This window comes from Oryza brachyantha, chromosome 2 (assembly GCF_000231095.2).
Source record: "Oryza brachyantha chromosome 2, ObraRS2, whole genome shotgun sequence".
Lineage (NCBI taxonomy): Eukaryota > Viridiplantae > Streptophyta > Magnoliopsida > Poales > Poaceae > Oryza > Oryza brachyantha.
In genome coordinates, this window is record NC_023164.2 from 24125365 (window position 1) to 24144318 (window position 18954).

The 18954-nt window shown below is 42.5% G+C and overlaps 2 protein-coding genes across 2 annotated transcripts; both read right to left on the bottom strand.

The window, feature by feature from the left end:
* Positions 1-2347: 2347 nt before the first annotated feature.
* LOC102709628 (probable pectin methyltransferase QUA2) lies at positions 2348-7168 on the bottom strand. The gene is made up of 8 exons (XM_006648998.3): positions 6341-7168; positions 6129-6258; positions 5047-5287; positions 4437-4659; positions 4154-4317; positions 3722-4025; positions 3271-3409; positions 2348-3037 (listed from the first exon to the last, which is right to left on the bottom strand). The coding sequence occupies exons 1-8, from the start codon at positions 6964-6966 to the stop codon at positions 2885-2887; spliced, it is 1980 nt and encodes a 659-aa protein (XP_006649061.3). The 5' UTR covers positions 6967-7168; the 3' UTR covers positions 2348-2884.
* A 7253-nt stretch (positions 7169-14421) lies between these two features.
* LOC102710949 (lysine-specific histone demethylase 1 homolog 1) lies at positions 14422-17608 on the bottom strand. Its single transcript, XM_006647860.3, has one exon. It carries the CDS (start codon positions 17515-17517, stop codon positions 14965-14967), a length of 2553 nt encoding a protein of 850 aa, XP_006647923.2. The 5' UTR covers positions 17518-17608; the 3' UTR covers positions 14422-14964.
* Between the last annotated feature and the right edge of the window lie 1346 nt (positions 17609-18954).

Consider the following 18954-nt stretch of genomic DNA (forward strand, 5'->3'; position numbering starts at 1 on the left):
CAAACGTTGGACACGGAAAAACGAAAAATAAGGTTATTATGAGACGGAGGTAGTATTAAATATAGACTAATCAAAAAACTAATTTCATAATAAGAGCTAATCCGTGAGACGAATTTTTTAATCCATAATTAGCAAATATTACTTTAGCATCACATAGACTAATCATGGATTAATTAGGCTCATTAGATTCGTCTCGCAAATTAGTCTAAGACTATGCATGGGTTTTATATAGACTATGCTTACTATTTATAATAAGTGTCTAAATATCCAATGTGACTAGGGGAAACACCCCAAAATTTGCATCAGAATCGGTTGATGGCCAGGCTCGACGCAGACGACATGTTTGGTGTTTCGGTTGCTCTTGGGGTCATGGATAATTGGACACGCGAGAACCTACCTATGCAATTTGCAGAGTTGCAGCTCATTTTATGGCAATACTGTGGAGGGTTTTGTTGCGTTTGGTCTCCATCTCAAAAGAATCTCCATGATTAGCCAGCCTAAAATCGATTTAAGCTACATCAGCAAGCAGTCCCCATCATTCAGTAGCAATTGTACAATGTTCTGAAGTCTGAACCGATTGTTTGTCGCCATGGCAGTACGCTTATCATACACCGATAATACTTTGTTATGGTACCTTCGAGTGGTTTGGTTTTAAAATGTTGTTTCCTTTAGATTTTTTTACTTAACACCATTGATTTTTAGATCAATGTTTAAAATCAATGTTTAATTGTTAGTCTTATTTAAAAATTTTGTGCATATATGTAAAATTATAAGTCATGATTTATATTGTTGAATAAGACAAAATGTCGAATATATATGTAAAAGCCAATAACATTAAATAAAAATTATCTGAATGGTAAGTTACGTGTATTGCAATGGGACAATGAGTTATAACATGCTATTAATTATTAATTATTTCATGGTTAATTGGAAATGATCTATTTTCTTGCACCGGACATGAGGGAAGTGTTTTTTCTTCCTTTTGCTTTCTCCGGGTTGGGAGAGAGAGGAATGCGTGTTTTTTTTTCTTTTTCGATTTTATCAGGACGGGAGCATGTTAAGAACTAGGGGGAGACAGCACGGAAGAGTCCACTTTTTAAGTGGTTCTTCATCCATTTTGTAATGTAATATTTTTATCTTGTCTAACTTTATGTGTGTACTAAAGACATCTTTAGTGTATATTTTCTTATTAAATTCTAAGGTTATACATGTCATAAGGTGCTAGCTTGTTGAATGGTGCTCCAATGTTTAAACTTATATATATTAGAGTAAGGTAGGACCCACTAAAATAAAAAGATGTCATCCTTCCCATATTTCTCTATCATACAACATTAAATGTTTAGCTAAAATATTTTTAATCTAAGCACTAGTTGCCTAAATAAGCAATGTATGCTCGAAAAATTTAGCCTACCACCCTTACTTCAATGTATAGCACTTATCCTACATATTTCTCTCTCCTTATGCATCTTCTTAGCACACACATTGAAGCTGCTCTTAAATCTAACACATAACTATATATATTAATTAATAGATAAATTAATGGAGAAATTGAACCAAATCCTATGAAAACCCTGTGTAAATTTCTAAGTGTTCTAAGCTATAGGAAGTGTTATGGATGGGCCAATCATTTTGGTCTCAGGTGGCATGTCGCTATCACTACAACTGCGAATAAGATTGTACCAGCTAGCGAATAATGGAAGCATGAACGAATAAGCACTCAGCAGCAATGGCTGCATTCGATCCTCCGGTCTGCACCTGAGGGTACCGTCCTGTGTATGGTGCTTTAGCTTTCGCTTGTTGATATTTGGTCGAGCCCATTAATCCTGCTGTCTAGTGAGTGCTCTCCGAGTCGTTGACCTATTAGTGCCACAAACCTCAGATGAAATCTTCGTCTCCTGGGATTGGTAGCCACTGCATTGTGCAGAGAGATTCAGAAGGCAATTTTTCGTTCCGTAGTTCAGACTTCAGAGGCAGGTTTCTCCTGTTCTTGGGAGTTGGGAGTCCGGTGTGCCTGATGGAAGTGGGAATCTTAGCAGAGAGGAAGGATGCCTTTCGATGTAGCATTAGGTGAGGTGAGCGAGGGAAAGAGAACGATATAGGAGTATGTGATTTCGGCATTCCAATTTCGTTGGATTTGGATGGGAATATCGCAGTCACTGTATCATTGCGCATATAGGCAGCTGTGTCAGCTGGCAGCAATAACAACCATGATGTATCATGGGTGACTGAAACAATAGAACACCACAAATCTACATCGATATCGTCAGCAAATTGAAACTTTGCACAATGCAGACTCGCAAAGCACCATCTCTGACACAAGTTAAAAAAAAATCCATAAATAGAAAACGGATGTGGGAACATCCGAACATCCAATTGGAAGAACTCTGGGAGGAATATACTTTTCTTTTTGTTTATCATTCATCTCGAGAAATAACTTATCTTGATTTCACGGGAATGACCAGTATAGATACCAACGAATTTACAGACTAGGTATACAAAACATTTGAGTACAGTTACAAAAGAAGAATGTGTGGGGGAAAAATGAATTATACCTATATGGCACATTGGCCGCGATTATGTACACCGCAGCATCATCCCTTTATTGCATATAGTCTTTTTGCTACTCAAATAACTTTGATGGTTTCATCTCTGTACCCTGGCAGTAAAACCTCAGCCTGGAAAGCTTAGCCACCAGGCCTCTCTGCAGCATGCACTTGCCCGATCAGTCCAATGGAACCTTGCGGTTCCATGACGATGCATGACGAGTTAGCTGACCATGCCTCTAGTATTGAAACTGAATTCTGTTCTCAAATGTCGTTGGACAATAGTCATAACAGTGTGTAGGTGGTAAAGAATAAGTTCATATCACGTGTCAGTGTCCCGCTCATTGTTTTCTAATAAAGGGCTTCTGACAGATCAGTAGCTTTTCATCACTAGCTATGTCGAGATCCAAAATGCGGGCATCCCACCTGAGTTGTGTTACAACAGATCTTGCAGCTTCAATAAGAGGAGCTGTGTCCCTGATTATAACCCAACCCTACATAGGCATTAAACAAGTATATAAAATTTAGAGAACATACACAGTACAAATCAACTTATGGCTGATGCATGTATGGCTTTCGCATATAAAGAATGTAAGATAAGTGCCAGAGTGCCGATTCCAAACTACATGTACATGTATTCTAGAACACATATATGCAAATTACAATCAGTTTCATGATTAAATGATTCAGTTTAAAAATCAGTATCTAATTAGACAAGGTTGCTTACCTCTGGACGTAGGATGCGATCAACTTCCAAGAATATATCGAGAGTAGAACATCTATGCTTTTGGCGCTTCTCAAGTGATAGCAATCCATCAGCATGGACCATATCATATGTTCTTGGATAAGTCGGAAATGCTTCACACCTAAATACATGTTATCAGTTGATCAAATGCATGTGATCAGCAGATCCACATAACTACAACTATCTAAAGAAATGCATACACATGCATGTTGCATATATCTCAATGCTATTTACATATGATTATTCTACATGAAAAGTTTTACAGTTTTACATTAAGAAAGCTAAAAGGTTTCCATTTATTGATGTTTGGTTTAGTATGCGACTAGGAAGGAAAGTGAATTGGGAGTTTCAACTTTTAAATAAGTAGACCATATGCACCTGCACCTAAAAAGGGGGAAATTGTGAGAACTCATGAGCAAAGGCAAGTACTTACCAGTCATGTTGAACCCCGATAAAACCACGATCAAAAATTAGTGGCAGATGGTTAGGAGCGTTTGTAGGAACAACATTCATCACCCATACAGATTTTCCAGCCTTAAGTAAAGCAGCATTAAATCCACCGAAGTGAGCATTCATGTCTAGAACATTCCTTAGCATATTAAATGGTGGTTGTGGGTCCTCATCACCGGGCCTCTTTGGATGATCAGAAAATATAAGAGGAGACAGCAAAGACCAGTAGTTTCGCACCATGGAGTCCCAGTTTGCAGTATTCTCAGCAAAGTCTTCTGAATGCACACCTAACATATTAGAAGGTTTTGAGTGCAAGGCAGAGAAACAATTTAGATATACCCATGTCTTCACTATATAGTTTTTTCTGTAGTTCTATATGTTATTTTTCTCTAGTTGCATTTAAACTGATACTTACCGTGTATATCAAGTTCTGTGGAGTTCAACCTAGACTGAGAAGGCCATGTAGTGCGATGTTCAATGGGGATCCACCGCTGACTTCTTGTTCCTGCTATGCATGGATTTAGTGGTTGGTAATATGGTGATTCTGGATCATGACTACAAAGCACAGGGCCTGATTTCCTGTAAAACAATACCTCAAATTCAGAATGTTTTAAATATTTAACCATATCATAGAACTTGGAGATATCAGCATGCAGTTATATTCAAACTAACATGATGCAAAAATTGCAACATGATACCTTGAAGTGTAACAATCCAATTTATTTGTCTTTTTCCACACAATTGTCTCATCTTGTTGTGACAACATCTCCCAACAAAGGCTATCAGCGATATCACGAATGGTTCTCCATTTTTTTTGATTTTCTTTGTCACGCAAGGCCCTGTGTGTATTCAGACTTGATGTCCATACAAAGTATCCACTGGGCCTTAACAATCTATCCACTTCAACCAAGAAACCACCATCTGCAACATTACAGAGTAGAGAAATAAATAGTAAGGTAACAAAATACATACACACAAATTGCTAGCCGCAAGGGTGGGAATTTCACTGAAGTGGTCCAGAAATAAGACAGGAACATAATTTGCTCGTTTTTCACTAACTATAATGAAATCACTTCGGGTAAATATCAGTATGCCTTTGAATATTTGGTTCAGACAGATTTCTATATCAATCTTTAATCTTTTACACATGCAGATACGAAAATAATATGCCAGAAACGCAAGACATTAATGGCTGGTAAATTGGTAACCAAACCAGTTTGCACTAAGAAGACTAAAGTTAGTTTGACAAAAAGAAAACTTTCAACCAATGAGACTTAGAACACAGGAAAGAACAAAAGCTATGCATACCATTTTTGTCCCATTCAACATTGCATTTTGCACAGTGCACCATATCAAAAGAAAGGTAGGGATATGGGAGCTGCTTCAATGGAAATGAACCAATCATCGCAGGGATTCCTCTCTCTAGTGTTATTTGCACTTGACTGCCTGATGCCTCATAGTTAGCAATGCACATGGTCAAGAGATCTCTTTGAAAAAGGTGTGCTCCCAACGTACCAAATCCACATTCTATATCAAGAACTGTCCTAACCTGAAAATGCCATGGCATAAACACTATAAGAAAGGCATGTAATAATAACTGCAATTATCTCTAATCTTCTAGTAGCAAACTAGAAGATGAACTAGGGAACCATGGTTATGAACTAGCAAAAAACTTCCGCAGAAAACATCATGCCAAATTAACAAGGGAAGTGCAAGATAATCTCTAACTGTCTTCTGGAATCGGTCATAGTGGATGCCTTATGGTCCTACCAGAAAACTTTTCTAGCACAGTAAACCCTGATATGCGTTTTCAAGTGCCCTGGCCATACATAGTTTCCAAAGGTCAGATTAAGTGGAAACAGACCAGCACTTTCCAGTCAGCCCACTCGCCATGTAATATTTCTAAAGGGACATATAGTGGAAATGGCACCATGAACCAGTGCTGCTGAATAAGAGATCACGGTGTAAACAAATCGAAGAAATACACTTGCCCAGAAATAAACAAATAGTGATTATGTGATCATACAGAACTTGCCCCATGATTCTAAATTAATAAATATAGGTGTCAAACATGCTGCTGTAGCTATGATTAACCAAATACCAAACCAAGAATGGATCTTGAACGGGCAAAATGAGGCCTCCTTATGCAACTACAAGAATCCAGATACAACTAAAATACATAGGAAATTCCTTTAATGTTGCCGAGAAGGAACAGAGAGTATGTTGCGTTTTTGAGTAATCAAATTTTTACCAAAGAGGAACACCTTTATAGGCATAAATGTCAGTGGTTTAGTTCTTCTACTAGGCACTAGCTAGCTCCAGTCATGCATTCATTAGCTATGAAGCTACAAATCGTTAAAGCATAGGTTCGAACAGGGTATACAACTCACTCCAGCCTCATTGAAATTGAACTCATTTCGCAGCCCAATCATCTCTGCAATCTGATGCGAGTAATCTTCCACACCGTCAGCCATGTGTGCGTCCGATGGGAATGAGATCTGATCCTCCTCCACCATCATCCTACACAATGGAAAACCACCAAATTAAAACATATAGACTAAAACATCACGGAATTTTCCAAGAGAACAAATTGTTCACGCACCTCTTGAACAGGCTCCCCGACGAGAACTCCTGCCCGCTAATCCGCACGTTGTCCTTCCAGATGAACCCCTTTCCACTCGGCCACCTCACGGGGATCCGGTAGGTCCGTGGCGGCGCGACGAGACACGCGACTTTGCCCTCCCGCGTGCACTGCCGCTCGTAGCTTATCACGACGCCACCGCCCAGATCCGCTACGTCGACGGCGTCCGACACGTTGTAGTAGCACGGCACGTAGTTCTCGTACTCGGGCACGCACACCTCCGCCTCCCGCGCGCGTACGCCGCCGCCGGCGAGCTCGCCGATGTCGAGCAGGTCGGTGACCAGCTGCTCCTGAAGCCGGCGGTACCCACGGCTCGCGGCGGCCGCGGCCGCAGCCGCGGCAGCCCCTCGCCCCGCGTACAGCGACCCCGCCCACACCACCGACCCCACGAGCGCGGCCGCCGCGAGCACGAGGACCCCGATCTTAACAGCCGCCGCCGCGAGGTGCCGCTTCCTCCCCCGCCCGCCACCGCCAATGCCGTTCTCGCTGGGCTCCTTGGGGTCGTACCGCGCCTCGTCAGCCGCGTCGTACGCAGCCGCCGGCTTGCCTCCGACCCCCGACGCCCCCCGGTACAGCGCCCGCGACATTGCTGCAGCAGCTGCGGATCTCACGGCCCCAGCCACAGCCGCATGGACACCAGCCACCACCGTACCGAAACAATTCCACACTTCCCGCCGCCGCAGCACTCGCCCACTCCACTGGCTGCCTGCGCCTGCGCTACCACTTACCTCCCCATTGCACGCGGCGAGTAATGGAGAAGCCGAGATAGAGAGAGAGAGGTGGAAGATAGATACCGCGCAATAATATCACACCACCCCCACGAGCAGTAAACCGAGGGAGGAGTCCTTTGCCTCCTTGGCCGTTTCGCTGCGGATCCCTCTCCCTCCCCGCTCGCGTCGCGCAACGGAACTGGAAGAGGAGAAGGAGAGCAACCAACCACCGATACACACAACGCAGCACAAGCACGCCGGTGATACAAACGCGTAATCAATCTCTCGCTTACTCCCTAAACGCCGGTATAAATAGGGGAGGGTTTAACGGGGGCTGGGCCGTGACGCTGACAGGTGGGGCAGGGCGGGGAGGGCCCACGGTCGGTTGGAGTGGGGTGGCGTCGCGAGTGGAAACTGATCCTACTTAATGAGGGGTGGGGCCCGCACCGTTTTGGAGGTGTACCGGATGCGTTTGACGTCTGTTCGGTTCGGCCCGGTTGGGGTCTCGTGATGCTACAGAATGTGGAATTGTTTTTCTGGACGTGCCGCTCTATGACTCTGCCGGAGTGCAGTGCTGCCCAATTTAAAATATCTGAGAAATCATGGAGATTGTATAATCTATCGACTGATTAGTTAGTTAATACTAGTAATTGCATTGGGCCGTTAGATCCGATACCAGTGTCGTCGCCGCATGTCATGTCATCATGTGTAATCCCGGGAAGTGAAGCTTTTTTTTGTTTCTAAAACTAGCATCGCAAAGAAAAACGGATATAGCTGATTACAGACTGCACAGATCATATAGAAAATAAACGGTTTTTTAATAAATCACTTAATTTTTGAATTTTTTTATGGAACCGATGGTTTTTAGGTGATAGATGGAAAAGAGTACGAACGATTCTACTTTTAAGTTATAATTTTCATCCTAAAATATAAGCATTTCTAGGTTATTATGACTAAAGATATGCTAAAGTATTCTTTTTAAACACTTTGGCTGTTTATTTTTAAATTTTAAAATGATTAGATTTACTTCTCAAGTATCTAATTAACTCTTAAATAATTAAAACGATTCAAATCAGCAAAAATATTTATATTATATAAATTTTAAATACTAAAAATGCTTATATTTTAGGACACGGAAACCTATGGAAAACTTTGGATGATTTGCTATCCTCCCGGAAGGCGCATTTCCAAATGTCACTTTCTTAATGAACTTTAACTATTTGCCACCGGTCTCATAGTTTTTGTTGATTCAACGTCACTTTTGTCTAGTTTTGTAGGATTATAGCTATACAAGATCGTTTATCTTGATAATAATTATTTTTTAATTATTAATTTGAATTTGAAATTTTCTAAATTATGTTTTTACATGGAACTCATTTACCTATATTCTAAATTATACTTGTTCATAGAGTCTTTTCTATATAATATTTAATTTATAATTTAAATTCTAGATACTTCTAAATTGTATTTATATATTGACCTTTTCTCTTAATTTACACATGGACCCTTTCTTATTTTTAAATTTTAAATTGTATTTCTAATCTGATTCACTGAAATTTTATTAGTTGTTTACAAATTGTATTTATAGATGGTCTCTTTCCTCAATATCAATTTTAATATCAATTGTTTTATTTGTAATAATTTTTAATATATAAATACAGTTTAGAAGTATTTAGAATTTGAATTATAAATTAAATATTATGTAGAAAAGAGTTTATGAACAAGTACAATTTAGAGTATAGGTAAATGGTTTCCATGTAAAAATATAATTATAAAATTTTAAATTGAAATTAATAATTAAAAAATAACTATTATCAAGATAAGAGATCCTATATAGCTATAATCCTATAAAACTAGGCAAATGTGACAATGGATCAATAAAACCTATAGAACGAGTGCCAAATAGTTAAAATTCACGAAAAAAGTAGCATTTGGGAATGCACATCAGAAGGATGGCAAATCATCTAGACCCAAGCTATGGAGAAGAAAAAAAAAAGAATGTACTATACAGTGCTCCACTGTTACGGAGTACTACGAGGTTGGCACGGCCGCATGGCCCTGCTGGATTATCATAGTGAGTTGACAGATGACAACGAAGCATAGCAACCATAGGAGGGAATTTAGCGAAAGCGATTATGCAGACGGTTAATTTCTTTGAGCCAGAAGGCCCAGAATGTGTTGTTTTGATTTGTAATTTGGAATAGATAATGTTTTCTTCCACTTATACTCGACTCGTACTACCACGGAAGCAAGTGGCATAACTGGCTAGGCTCCGGATCGTTGGGTGCAATCATCGCTTGGCATTAATCAACTAATCACATTTGCTCAGGACCAGAGTCCAGATAGAGTACATAAGACCCGTATACTAAATCACTAATCAGTGAAGCTTAGAAAACCGGCTGTACCACCAACAATATATCGGGGTCCAAGCGTCCAACCCAACCACGAGCCAGCCATATCCTACGCGCCGGCGGCATGCGGTTTCGAGTGAAACAAATAGCCCGGGTCACCATAACGTGCCGGACGCCGTGGCAAGTCGGTGACAATCCCGAGACCGAGATTTCGCTGCGAATCAACCGCGCGCGATCAGAAAAAAACGCGAAACCGCGTCGCCGCCACCGCCTCGCTGGCCGTCTAGTCTAGCTCAGGCCTCCTCCCATCATGCCGCCCGCTTGGGGGAGAGCGCGCGCACGCCCCGCCACCTCTTCGCGGCTGGAAAAGGCGGGGGCGCCGTGGACAGATGCGGCTGCAGCGGCAAAAGATCGCATCATTCCGGGTGCTGTGTACTGCCGAGTGCTGCGCGTGTGTGGGAGAGTGACGAGACGGTTTGTGATAAGCCGGTGGTGAGCCAACCAACCCTGCAGGTGCAGCGGTGTGAGGGATGGCGACGCGGCCATTTCCCACCCGGTCCACGGGTGGTGGTCTCGTCGCTAACCCACCACGAGCCGCTGCAACCTCGAGTACGTACGTGGTTTTTGGCTGCTTGGTCTACGGAGAGCGAGCTGTAGCGGAGCTCAGTGGGTCAGTGATGCTTCCATAAAGCGAAGCTACGCCGTTGTCCTCCTACCTGGCAACCTTCGGCTCTTCTAAAGGCGAGGATGGGAAAAGGTATTACAATGTCGGGTACTACGATGTACTGCTACTATATGTAACAAGGGTGGATCTGATTAATCATTTAATCCACTTGACGTGCCTGGCATGCAGCGCGATTATTTCTCACCGTCTACCCCGCTCCAGAAATCTCCTGTTACATCAAACCTCCACGGTTCATCAAAGCATCCTCCCTTTGTACAGTGCAGTCTGTTCTCCTCATCATTTGTAAGGAAGAATTGAACATGCAAGCGACTAAGCGAGCAGCACGACGCTGTGTGGGGGCACGGCCAAGCAAGGCTGGACCGCGGAAATGTCGGTGGAAATCGGCGCGCCCTCCAGCTCTCGGGAGAGAGAGAGAGAGCTCGAGCCCCTCGATCCGTCGGTACGGCAACGCGCGCCCGCCCATACTTGTTGCGCAGAGGCTGACACCGACAAACTCCATTTACCTCGCCATCCAAAGTAGTAGTAAGCTCAAATTCGTGTATTCAATGGCCCCGACTCGTCCCTTTCCTGCCCGTGCAAAGCAGTTGCGCATTACCACTCCCCTCGGCAGCAAACAACTCGCGCCCACGAGCTGTGCTTGTCCATTTTGAATCATGCACAGCGCGTAGCCTGTGTTCATATTTCTGATTGAGCGCCATCCCTAGCGGTTTTCACTTAATTTTGAGTAATTTGATCAAATTTACTGTTTAACTGAAAGCCAATCAAAAATTTCACTCGGAAACCACTTTCGTCCGAAACCTCAAAATTTCACATTTTTTTATCGATTTTCGTTGAAAACATAAATCCTGGTTTAGAGGTGGAAAAAAACTCAAAACTCGTGGCTCGGATGAGCTTGTATCAACCTCAATTCGAATTGTCAAGAACTCATAGTCTTAATGAGTAAAGCTAAGCTAGTTTTTTTTACCTCGTGAGCTTAATGAGACAGCTTGTGAGCGGTTTGTTTAGCTCACTAGTATAGAATATCACTGTTTTATATATTATCAACTAGTGCTTAGTATTATAATCATATCCAAACTATCATATCCAGTGAGTTATAATTAATGTCTATTCTTATATTAATAAATGATAAAGTGATAAATTTACAAATAATAGAGATAATTTAAATGAGATTTAGCTTGTTAACGAGTCAACTCGTGAGCCAAGCCGAGCCGCCGAACTTTTAGTCTCGTTACCTGGTGCGTTATTCACCCCTATCCTGGTCCTATATTGGAACTTCCCTTTGGATTTCACTTCACTAGATGTATCTAAGTTTTACAATATGCATTGCACATGCAGTCCATCCACTGGATTGAGATGAGGTTGGAGAGGAGAGCGGCGGCAAGACGGCGAGTGGTCACGGATCCGAAAATGATTGACGGGTCACTGGATCCGTCGTCGTGGAGACAAAATAGAACAGCTATGATTTTTGACATGGTCGTCAATGTCAAATAGTAGGTTGGTAGATGGCCACTTTGGCCTGGTTTAGTTCTCAATTTTTTTTTCAAAAACATCACATTAAAATTTTAAACATCTAAATAAAATATTAAACATAAATGAGAAAAAAAAGCTAATTGCATAGTTATAGAAGAAATTTTGAGACGAATCTTTTGAGCCTAATTAGTCCATGATTAGCCATAAGTGTTACAGTAACCAACATGTGCTAATGACGGATTAATTAGACTCAAAAAATTCGTCTCACGATTTCTAGGCTAGCCGTGAAATTCGTTTTTTCATTCGTGGCCGAGAACCCCTTCTAACATCCGGTCAAATATTTGATATGACACTTCTCCCAAAAATTTTTTCAATCTAATCACCACCTTTATATCCATGTGGGATGCGGCCAACACAGCACCAGTGCAGTGCTTAACGATCTCTCACTAGTCACAGAGTTCTAGCTGTTGGTTTTGGGCCAAACATGTGAGATTTTCTCCTCTTTCTCGTGCTTTAGTGGCTTCTTTGCTACCACTCACATTTGGTTGCTTACAAGCAAGCAGGGCGAACATCTAGCAGAATCATTAGCGATTGTTCATCTTGGTTTAAAAAGTAGTATAGTACCCGGGCAAGTGACACCGAGGTTAGGTTTCAGATCTGAATGAAATTAAAAAGACGATAATGATAGGCATCATCTTTTCACTAAGCCAAAATTTAAATTATCAATCTTAAATTTAGATATGATTTTAAGTTTTTTTTTAGCATAGTTTATTTTTAACTTTTGCCTTTAGATAGCTAAGATCACATATTTAAAAGTTTTACTAACAAAATATTTTTCCATTACAAATATGTTTTCAGCAAAAACAGCTTACAACGCTAGCCTCCAGGTCAACAAACAGCTGACAAAGTAATTTATTAAACCATTTAACGCTAGTTGTCAAGAGTGGCCAAATTTCTAGAGGAGACAGCCTACAGATTGTAGCACGAAAAGCTGCCGTACAATCGGCAAAAATGTTGACGGAAACAATGAGGCTTTCCAAATTTTGAACGGGGGCAAGACATAGGGATGAAATAAAAGGAACATATAACACACAGAAAACAAGTACTTTCTCCGTTTTACAATGTAAGACATTTTAGTTTTGTCTAGATTCATATGAATAATAATAAATCTAGACATATATATAAATTATATACATTTATCGATTGATGAATTAAGACAAGACTAAAAAGTCTTATATATAGAACTGCAACCTGACGGACTTTGATGAATACCAAAAACAAAACGACAACGGCATCAAACACATGTTGGGTAAAAATAAAATAAAGAACTTGGGCACACATTTTGGAATGATCAAGCATAAGCATAACAACAGCCCATAGAATTGTAAGTCAAGCAAGCTTTGGCACATATCCCATCACTGATGAGCAGTTAGCGTAGGATGCGTAACTAAAATCTGAAAAAAAAAAAAGATAGGCCAAACCATGTGGAAGTACAGAATTTTCGCTATAATCACAAATTTGTAAGATGCTATGAAGATCGTGCCATAACAACTACTACGGACAAACACTCTTTTTCACAGAAAAAGTGGCATTGATAACATATACTAGTAAGAAATTAAATAGGAACGTTTTACGACCAGAACTCAATTCAAGACTATATGGCTTTTGCCAAATCGTTTCTAGTCAAGGCAACAGAGGAAGCATAACCTGGACATGCTACAGGATCTAAAAAAGCTGCAAGTTCTAGTAACTTACTACTATAAGGGATTTGATATCTTGATTAATTGAACAGAAACATAAAGGCTTCACACAAAGAATATCCTGACCTCCAGGCAGCCTGATATAAGTATTTGCTTACCTTTGAAATTGTCGGCTAAACAAATAATCAACTAGAACAAAAAATGCAACCAAGTTTATCCAATATTGCCGTGCAGACAGCAACCTGTCTATGTTAGCAACGTGCCCTGGTAGAAATATGAACTTTCTCAACCAAGGGAGAAACCTTGAACTCAAGTAATTTTATCGTAGTCAAAGACACACATTGGAACAAGCAGAACAGGGAATCTTCATTTCTCAAGTTAGCAAGCAAGTAAGAAACATGCAGAACAGAATATTCATTTATAAAGTTAGCAGGCAAGTAAAAATCCCGTTGTCACCACAAGGTGCAGTCATATAGATTGTGTACCTCTACATCTAAGAAAGATTAATAAGGAAGTCATGACAGGATAAAATAATCATCTTAGTACTCGCTCCATCCCTAACACAAGGGAATCAAATATTTAAAATTTATCCTCAAATATAAATATCCTATACAACTACTTGTCACATCGATCGCCTCATGTTCATTTTTTTCCCATCCTAATCCCCAAACCTGCTCCCACTCCCTACATGTAACATAAGTCATTAAAGTACCTCTACGTACTAATATTTATACTTCAATTTTGATACTCGAGATACAAAGTAACTGAATGTACTATATTTTACACTAAAGAATATGGCACCTCCTAATACTTTCTGAAGGATGATAAAATTAGTCTTCCATGTATCTTACATTTCTCCCAAACAAACTAGAATCCCTTATATTTAGGTTATTTTCTTATGTGGAACTCAATAAAAAGACGGTGGTATCTACATTTGTTGTTTAACTTCAAGTGCCATTTATATGATAAACCTACAGTTCGATGAAGAAAATGAACTATCAATTGATCATCGCTGACGTGGTTGGAGATACACATAAAATCACCTCTCGAAACAAGAAATAACAAGCATGTAAAATGTACTGAAGCAGAATAATGAAATAAAACAAAAATCGTAACACAACTTTTTTTTTCATTATTAAATTAGACCAGGACATGCAGCATGTAACCTAAACCACTAGACAATGTCTTATCCATGAATAATAGCAATATATCATGACCCAAATGTTAACATGGTTGAAGCATTAGGATCCTGAAATCATTTTGCGCCACACATACTCCTCTGACTATTCAACAAGAACAACTCAGCTAGAGAAATCATACGCCCTGAGTGCTAGAGAAAAATGCTAACAAGTGCCAAATAAAACACTTAACATATTTAATATATGTAACAATGCCATCACAGTAGTTTGGTGTACCATGTGTGAACAGAAAATGCTGATCATAATCTTCCATTATTTCCATTGTAATATGATCTTCAACTATTCCCATTTTCTTATCAGCACAACATGTCACAACTTACACATTGATCAGAGTTAAGGTGCTTAAGGTAATCAATGAATGAACGAATTACTCCCAGGTTCAGTAACCTATGCTGAGCATGCAAAGTTAATGCTCAGCGCTGACAGCTATTACAGGTGACAGTCAACCATTCCAACATCTTGGCTTGGTATTATTTCCTAGCAGCAGCTTTTATCCGATATATAAGGCTTGACCCAGAATCACCTAGGCCATCTAAACCCATAAGTTTTGTCCCGAAATCTCGGTACAGTGTACTCAATCGTCGCTCATCACCCTCCATTGCAGCCAAATTGGCTACATTTTTTCGCATAATTAAGCCATAGAGGAAAAGTGAACCAGAACCCAACTTTCTTGCACCAATTCCAACACGCAACAATGAAATTGAATCAGGTTCAGAGGTAGATGGGTCATGGAGAACTGAGAAGCCCCCAAAAGCAGCATCAGGAGTACGGAAGAGATCATCCAAATCAATGCTGTCGACTTCAATTTCAAATTTGACTTCATCATTAACATCCATTTTCTCAGGTGAGCCCACCTTTTTTGCTCTCCTCCTAGCTGCTCTTACAATGTTGGCGGCCTCCCTATACCCGCTAAGCAAAGCTCCATGCATTGTTGCAGGATACCGCCTATTTGTTGCCTCCCCAGCAAAGAAAACTCTGTCACATACACTCTCTGCCAGAATGTCATAATCATCTCCAGAAGATCCAATAGCCACATAGGAATATGAACCATATGTGAACTTATCAGTGCCCCATCGAGTGCATATGGCCTGCAAAGGCTTTGGAACCTCAATCCCCTTTGGTGAAAATATTTTCCTAAGTGTTTCTAGTACCTTCTCAACATTTTCTGCTGGCGATGTCTTCTCAAACTCAATTGCAGATTCCCCGGCAACAAGTGCAATGAGCAGTGGCCCTCCTGAGACAGACGAATAGCTATAGAACAGGAAAAACTCTCCACGCTGACCAGAGTCCTCGGTCAAGTGCCCAAACGTATCAATCCTTCCATCCCAGAAGTCATACGGGAACAGTAGCACAACTTTGTTAAGCAACCCGAAACCCAATCTTTCAATGGCCTCTAGCTTCTGAGCTGGGAGTTCAGGCACAAACTGAATGTCACCCTTCTTCAGCACACCAAGGGAGACTGTGCAGAGCACCATATCACCACGAAAATGTTGTTTATCAGTGTACACCATCACACCATCGCACCCATACTGTACCCTTCGCACATTCTGCCCATAGAATATCGGTATGCCATCAGCAAGCGCACGGACAAAACGAGAATTGCCGCCAGGAATAAAACAGTGGTCACCACCCATTTCATATGGATCATCCTGATCCCAGAAGGCCATGGATAGATCAGCAAGAGGAGCAGCATTGGCATACTCCAGATTCGCTAGATGCCAGTCAAGAAGCATCCGTTCCTCTTGCTCAGCAGCAACACCATGTGCCTCCCGGAATGCCTCCAATGCCATGCCAAGTGACACATCCACGCCATGTGGGATGTTGTCGGCGACAACCTGCCGCAATTGGCAGACCTTGTCAAGAAGCTGATTAAAGGCAGCCTCAACACGGTTGTCCATATCAGGGTCAACTGGGCGACCATCTGGAAGATACAACGGGCACTTGTCCCGCACTTTATGTAGTGGAAACCCAAGCTGCCGTGCAATGACACCAAGGGGATTCCCATTGATACCGGTGAGCACACTGCCTCCAAGATCAGCAGATGCTGCAATGTCAGGATGTTCCACAGCGGTGGAGCGCATAGACTTAGTAAACACGCGGCCGCCAGGACGCAGTCGTCCTTCAACAATGGCGACCTTGAAGCCAAGGGACATCAGGTGCCGTGCAGCAGCGAGGCCAGCAAGACCAGCGCCGACAATAAGGACAGAAGGGGGAGGAAGCGAGGGAGGGGGGCAGGGTGGGAGGGAAATAACGGATGGGGCCAGGCCAAAATTGATGTACGCATGGTCTGAAAGGAAGGAATGTGCAGCAGCGACAAGGTGCGCGTGCTCGGCGCGAATGGAGGTGAGCGCGGCGTTGGATGCAACGGGGGAGAGCGGATTTGAGCGCCAGAGCGCGAGGACGTGGTTGCGGACTACGAGATAGTTGGTCTGGTCGACGCCACCGATGCGTGGGAGGACGGCAGCGGCGACCTCGTCCTCGGAAAGGGAGTCCGCAGGGAACCCCGCCGCGAGGGCTATGAGAGCCTCAGCGTCGAGCTCTCGGGCGAGGCGGAGGGAGGAGGAGGTCGGAGGGCGACCACGGCGGCGAGGGACGCCGTTGAGATGCGCCGCGGATGGGGTGGATGCGGCTGCTCGGAGGACACGGACGCCCGCCGTGGGGATCATGCCGGGGAACTGCTTCTTACGGCGGCGTCGCTTCCGCGCAATGGTTGAGTCGTCGACGGCCGCGGTGGCGGACGGCGCGGACGGGGTCGGCGAGGACGTGGGCGGGTCGTCCTCCATGGGCTCCGCGGCGCCGGCTTCGTCTGCCGCTTCATCCTCCATGGGATCAGCGTCCGCCGCGGCGTATCCCGCTTCACCCTCCCTGGTCTCCGCAGCCGCCGTAGCGCCGCCCGGCTCACCATCCATGGGGTCCGCCGCTGCCGCCTGGCCCTCGTCTTGGTCCATTGGAGCCGGAGGCGGCGTCTCCGAGGCCTCGGCTTGTGGCTGTACAGGCGGTTGCGCCTCGTTGCCCTCCTCCATTGCGGGATTCCGCCTGGCGGCGTCGAGCTCGCCGGGTGGGGAACGGAGGATTTGGGGAGGGGAGGGTTCAGGGGTTGGCCTAGGGCCGGCACTGTGCAAGAGCCAAGAGGAAGGACGGGAACCTCCGAGCCGGAACGGCCAGAATGCCAGATAGCGTGGTTTCCGTAAAACAAGTTGGAAAACGTATTTCGTTCTTTCACGTTGCGTAGTGTTACCGTACTTGCACAGGCCGGCCATTTAGAGGCCCAACTTTGCCGATCCACACAACCATTATCACGTGGGAAGAGTTCATTTTAGATCCCTCAACTATGAGTCGAGTTTTATTTCCATCTCTCAAATGTAAAACCAGGGTACATGGGGCCTGTTTGGAGAAGCTTCTCCCAGTTGCAGCTTTTCTCAAAAACTGCTTTTGCTAGAAGCTGCCCCAAACGGTTCACAGTTTCTGAGAATCTATAGTTATAGATTCTGGAAAATGAACTAAGAATCCAGAAGCTGGGTTTAGGAGCTTTTCTAGATTCTCAGAAGCTGACTACCAAACAGCTACTTCTCATAATCTAAAGCTTCCCAAACAGATCCATAGTGTCATCTAACTTCTAAAGAAAGTGCAAATGAAGTCCAATGATATCATGAGACTGTTTTTGGCTAATGTGGCATTTACGTGGCATTGTCGTGTCATTTATGTGGCATTGCAAGCAAAAAAAAAATAAAACAATATTATTCTTATTGGCACCTCCCTTCTAAGGTCGCGTTCGTTTGGAGTAGAAGTGGGGTTAGTTATCCGACGCGAAAAATATAGTAATAGATTAGTACATGATTAGTTAATTATTAATTATAAAAAATTATAAAATAGATTAATTCTTCTAAAGCAACTTTCCTATAGAAAAATTTTACAAAAAATATACTGTTTAGCAGTTCGAGAAACGTACGTGTGAAAAAAGAGGGAATCTAGTGTTAAGAAGAGAGGGGGTGAACGCGGCCTAAGTGAACTAGCCAATCTTCGCTTGTGTCTCCATGGCAACAGAGACATTCAGGTCTTGTTTAGTTCCCAAAATTTTTTTTAAAAACATCACATCGAATTTTTGGACATCTAAATAAAGCATTAGACGTAGATGAACCAAAAAACTAATTGTACGGTTATAGAAGAAATCTTGAGACGAATCTTTTGAGCCTAATTAGTTCATGATTAGCCATAAGTGCTACAGTAACCAACATGTGCTAATGACAGATTAATTATGCTCAAAAGATTCGTCTCGCGGTTTCTAGGCTAGCCATAAAATTCGTTTTTTTATTCGTGTCCGAAAACCCCTTCCGACATCCGGTCAAACGTTCGATGCGATGTTTTGCCAAAAAATTTTGGCAACTACACACCACCTCACTTCCTATTTTCTACGGCTATGCAGGCAATGACCGGTGATCATGGCAGGGTTGGACTAGAGA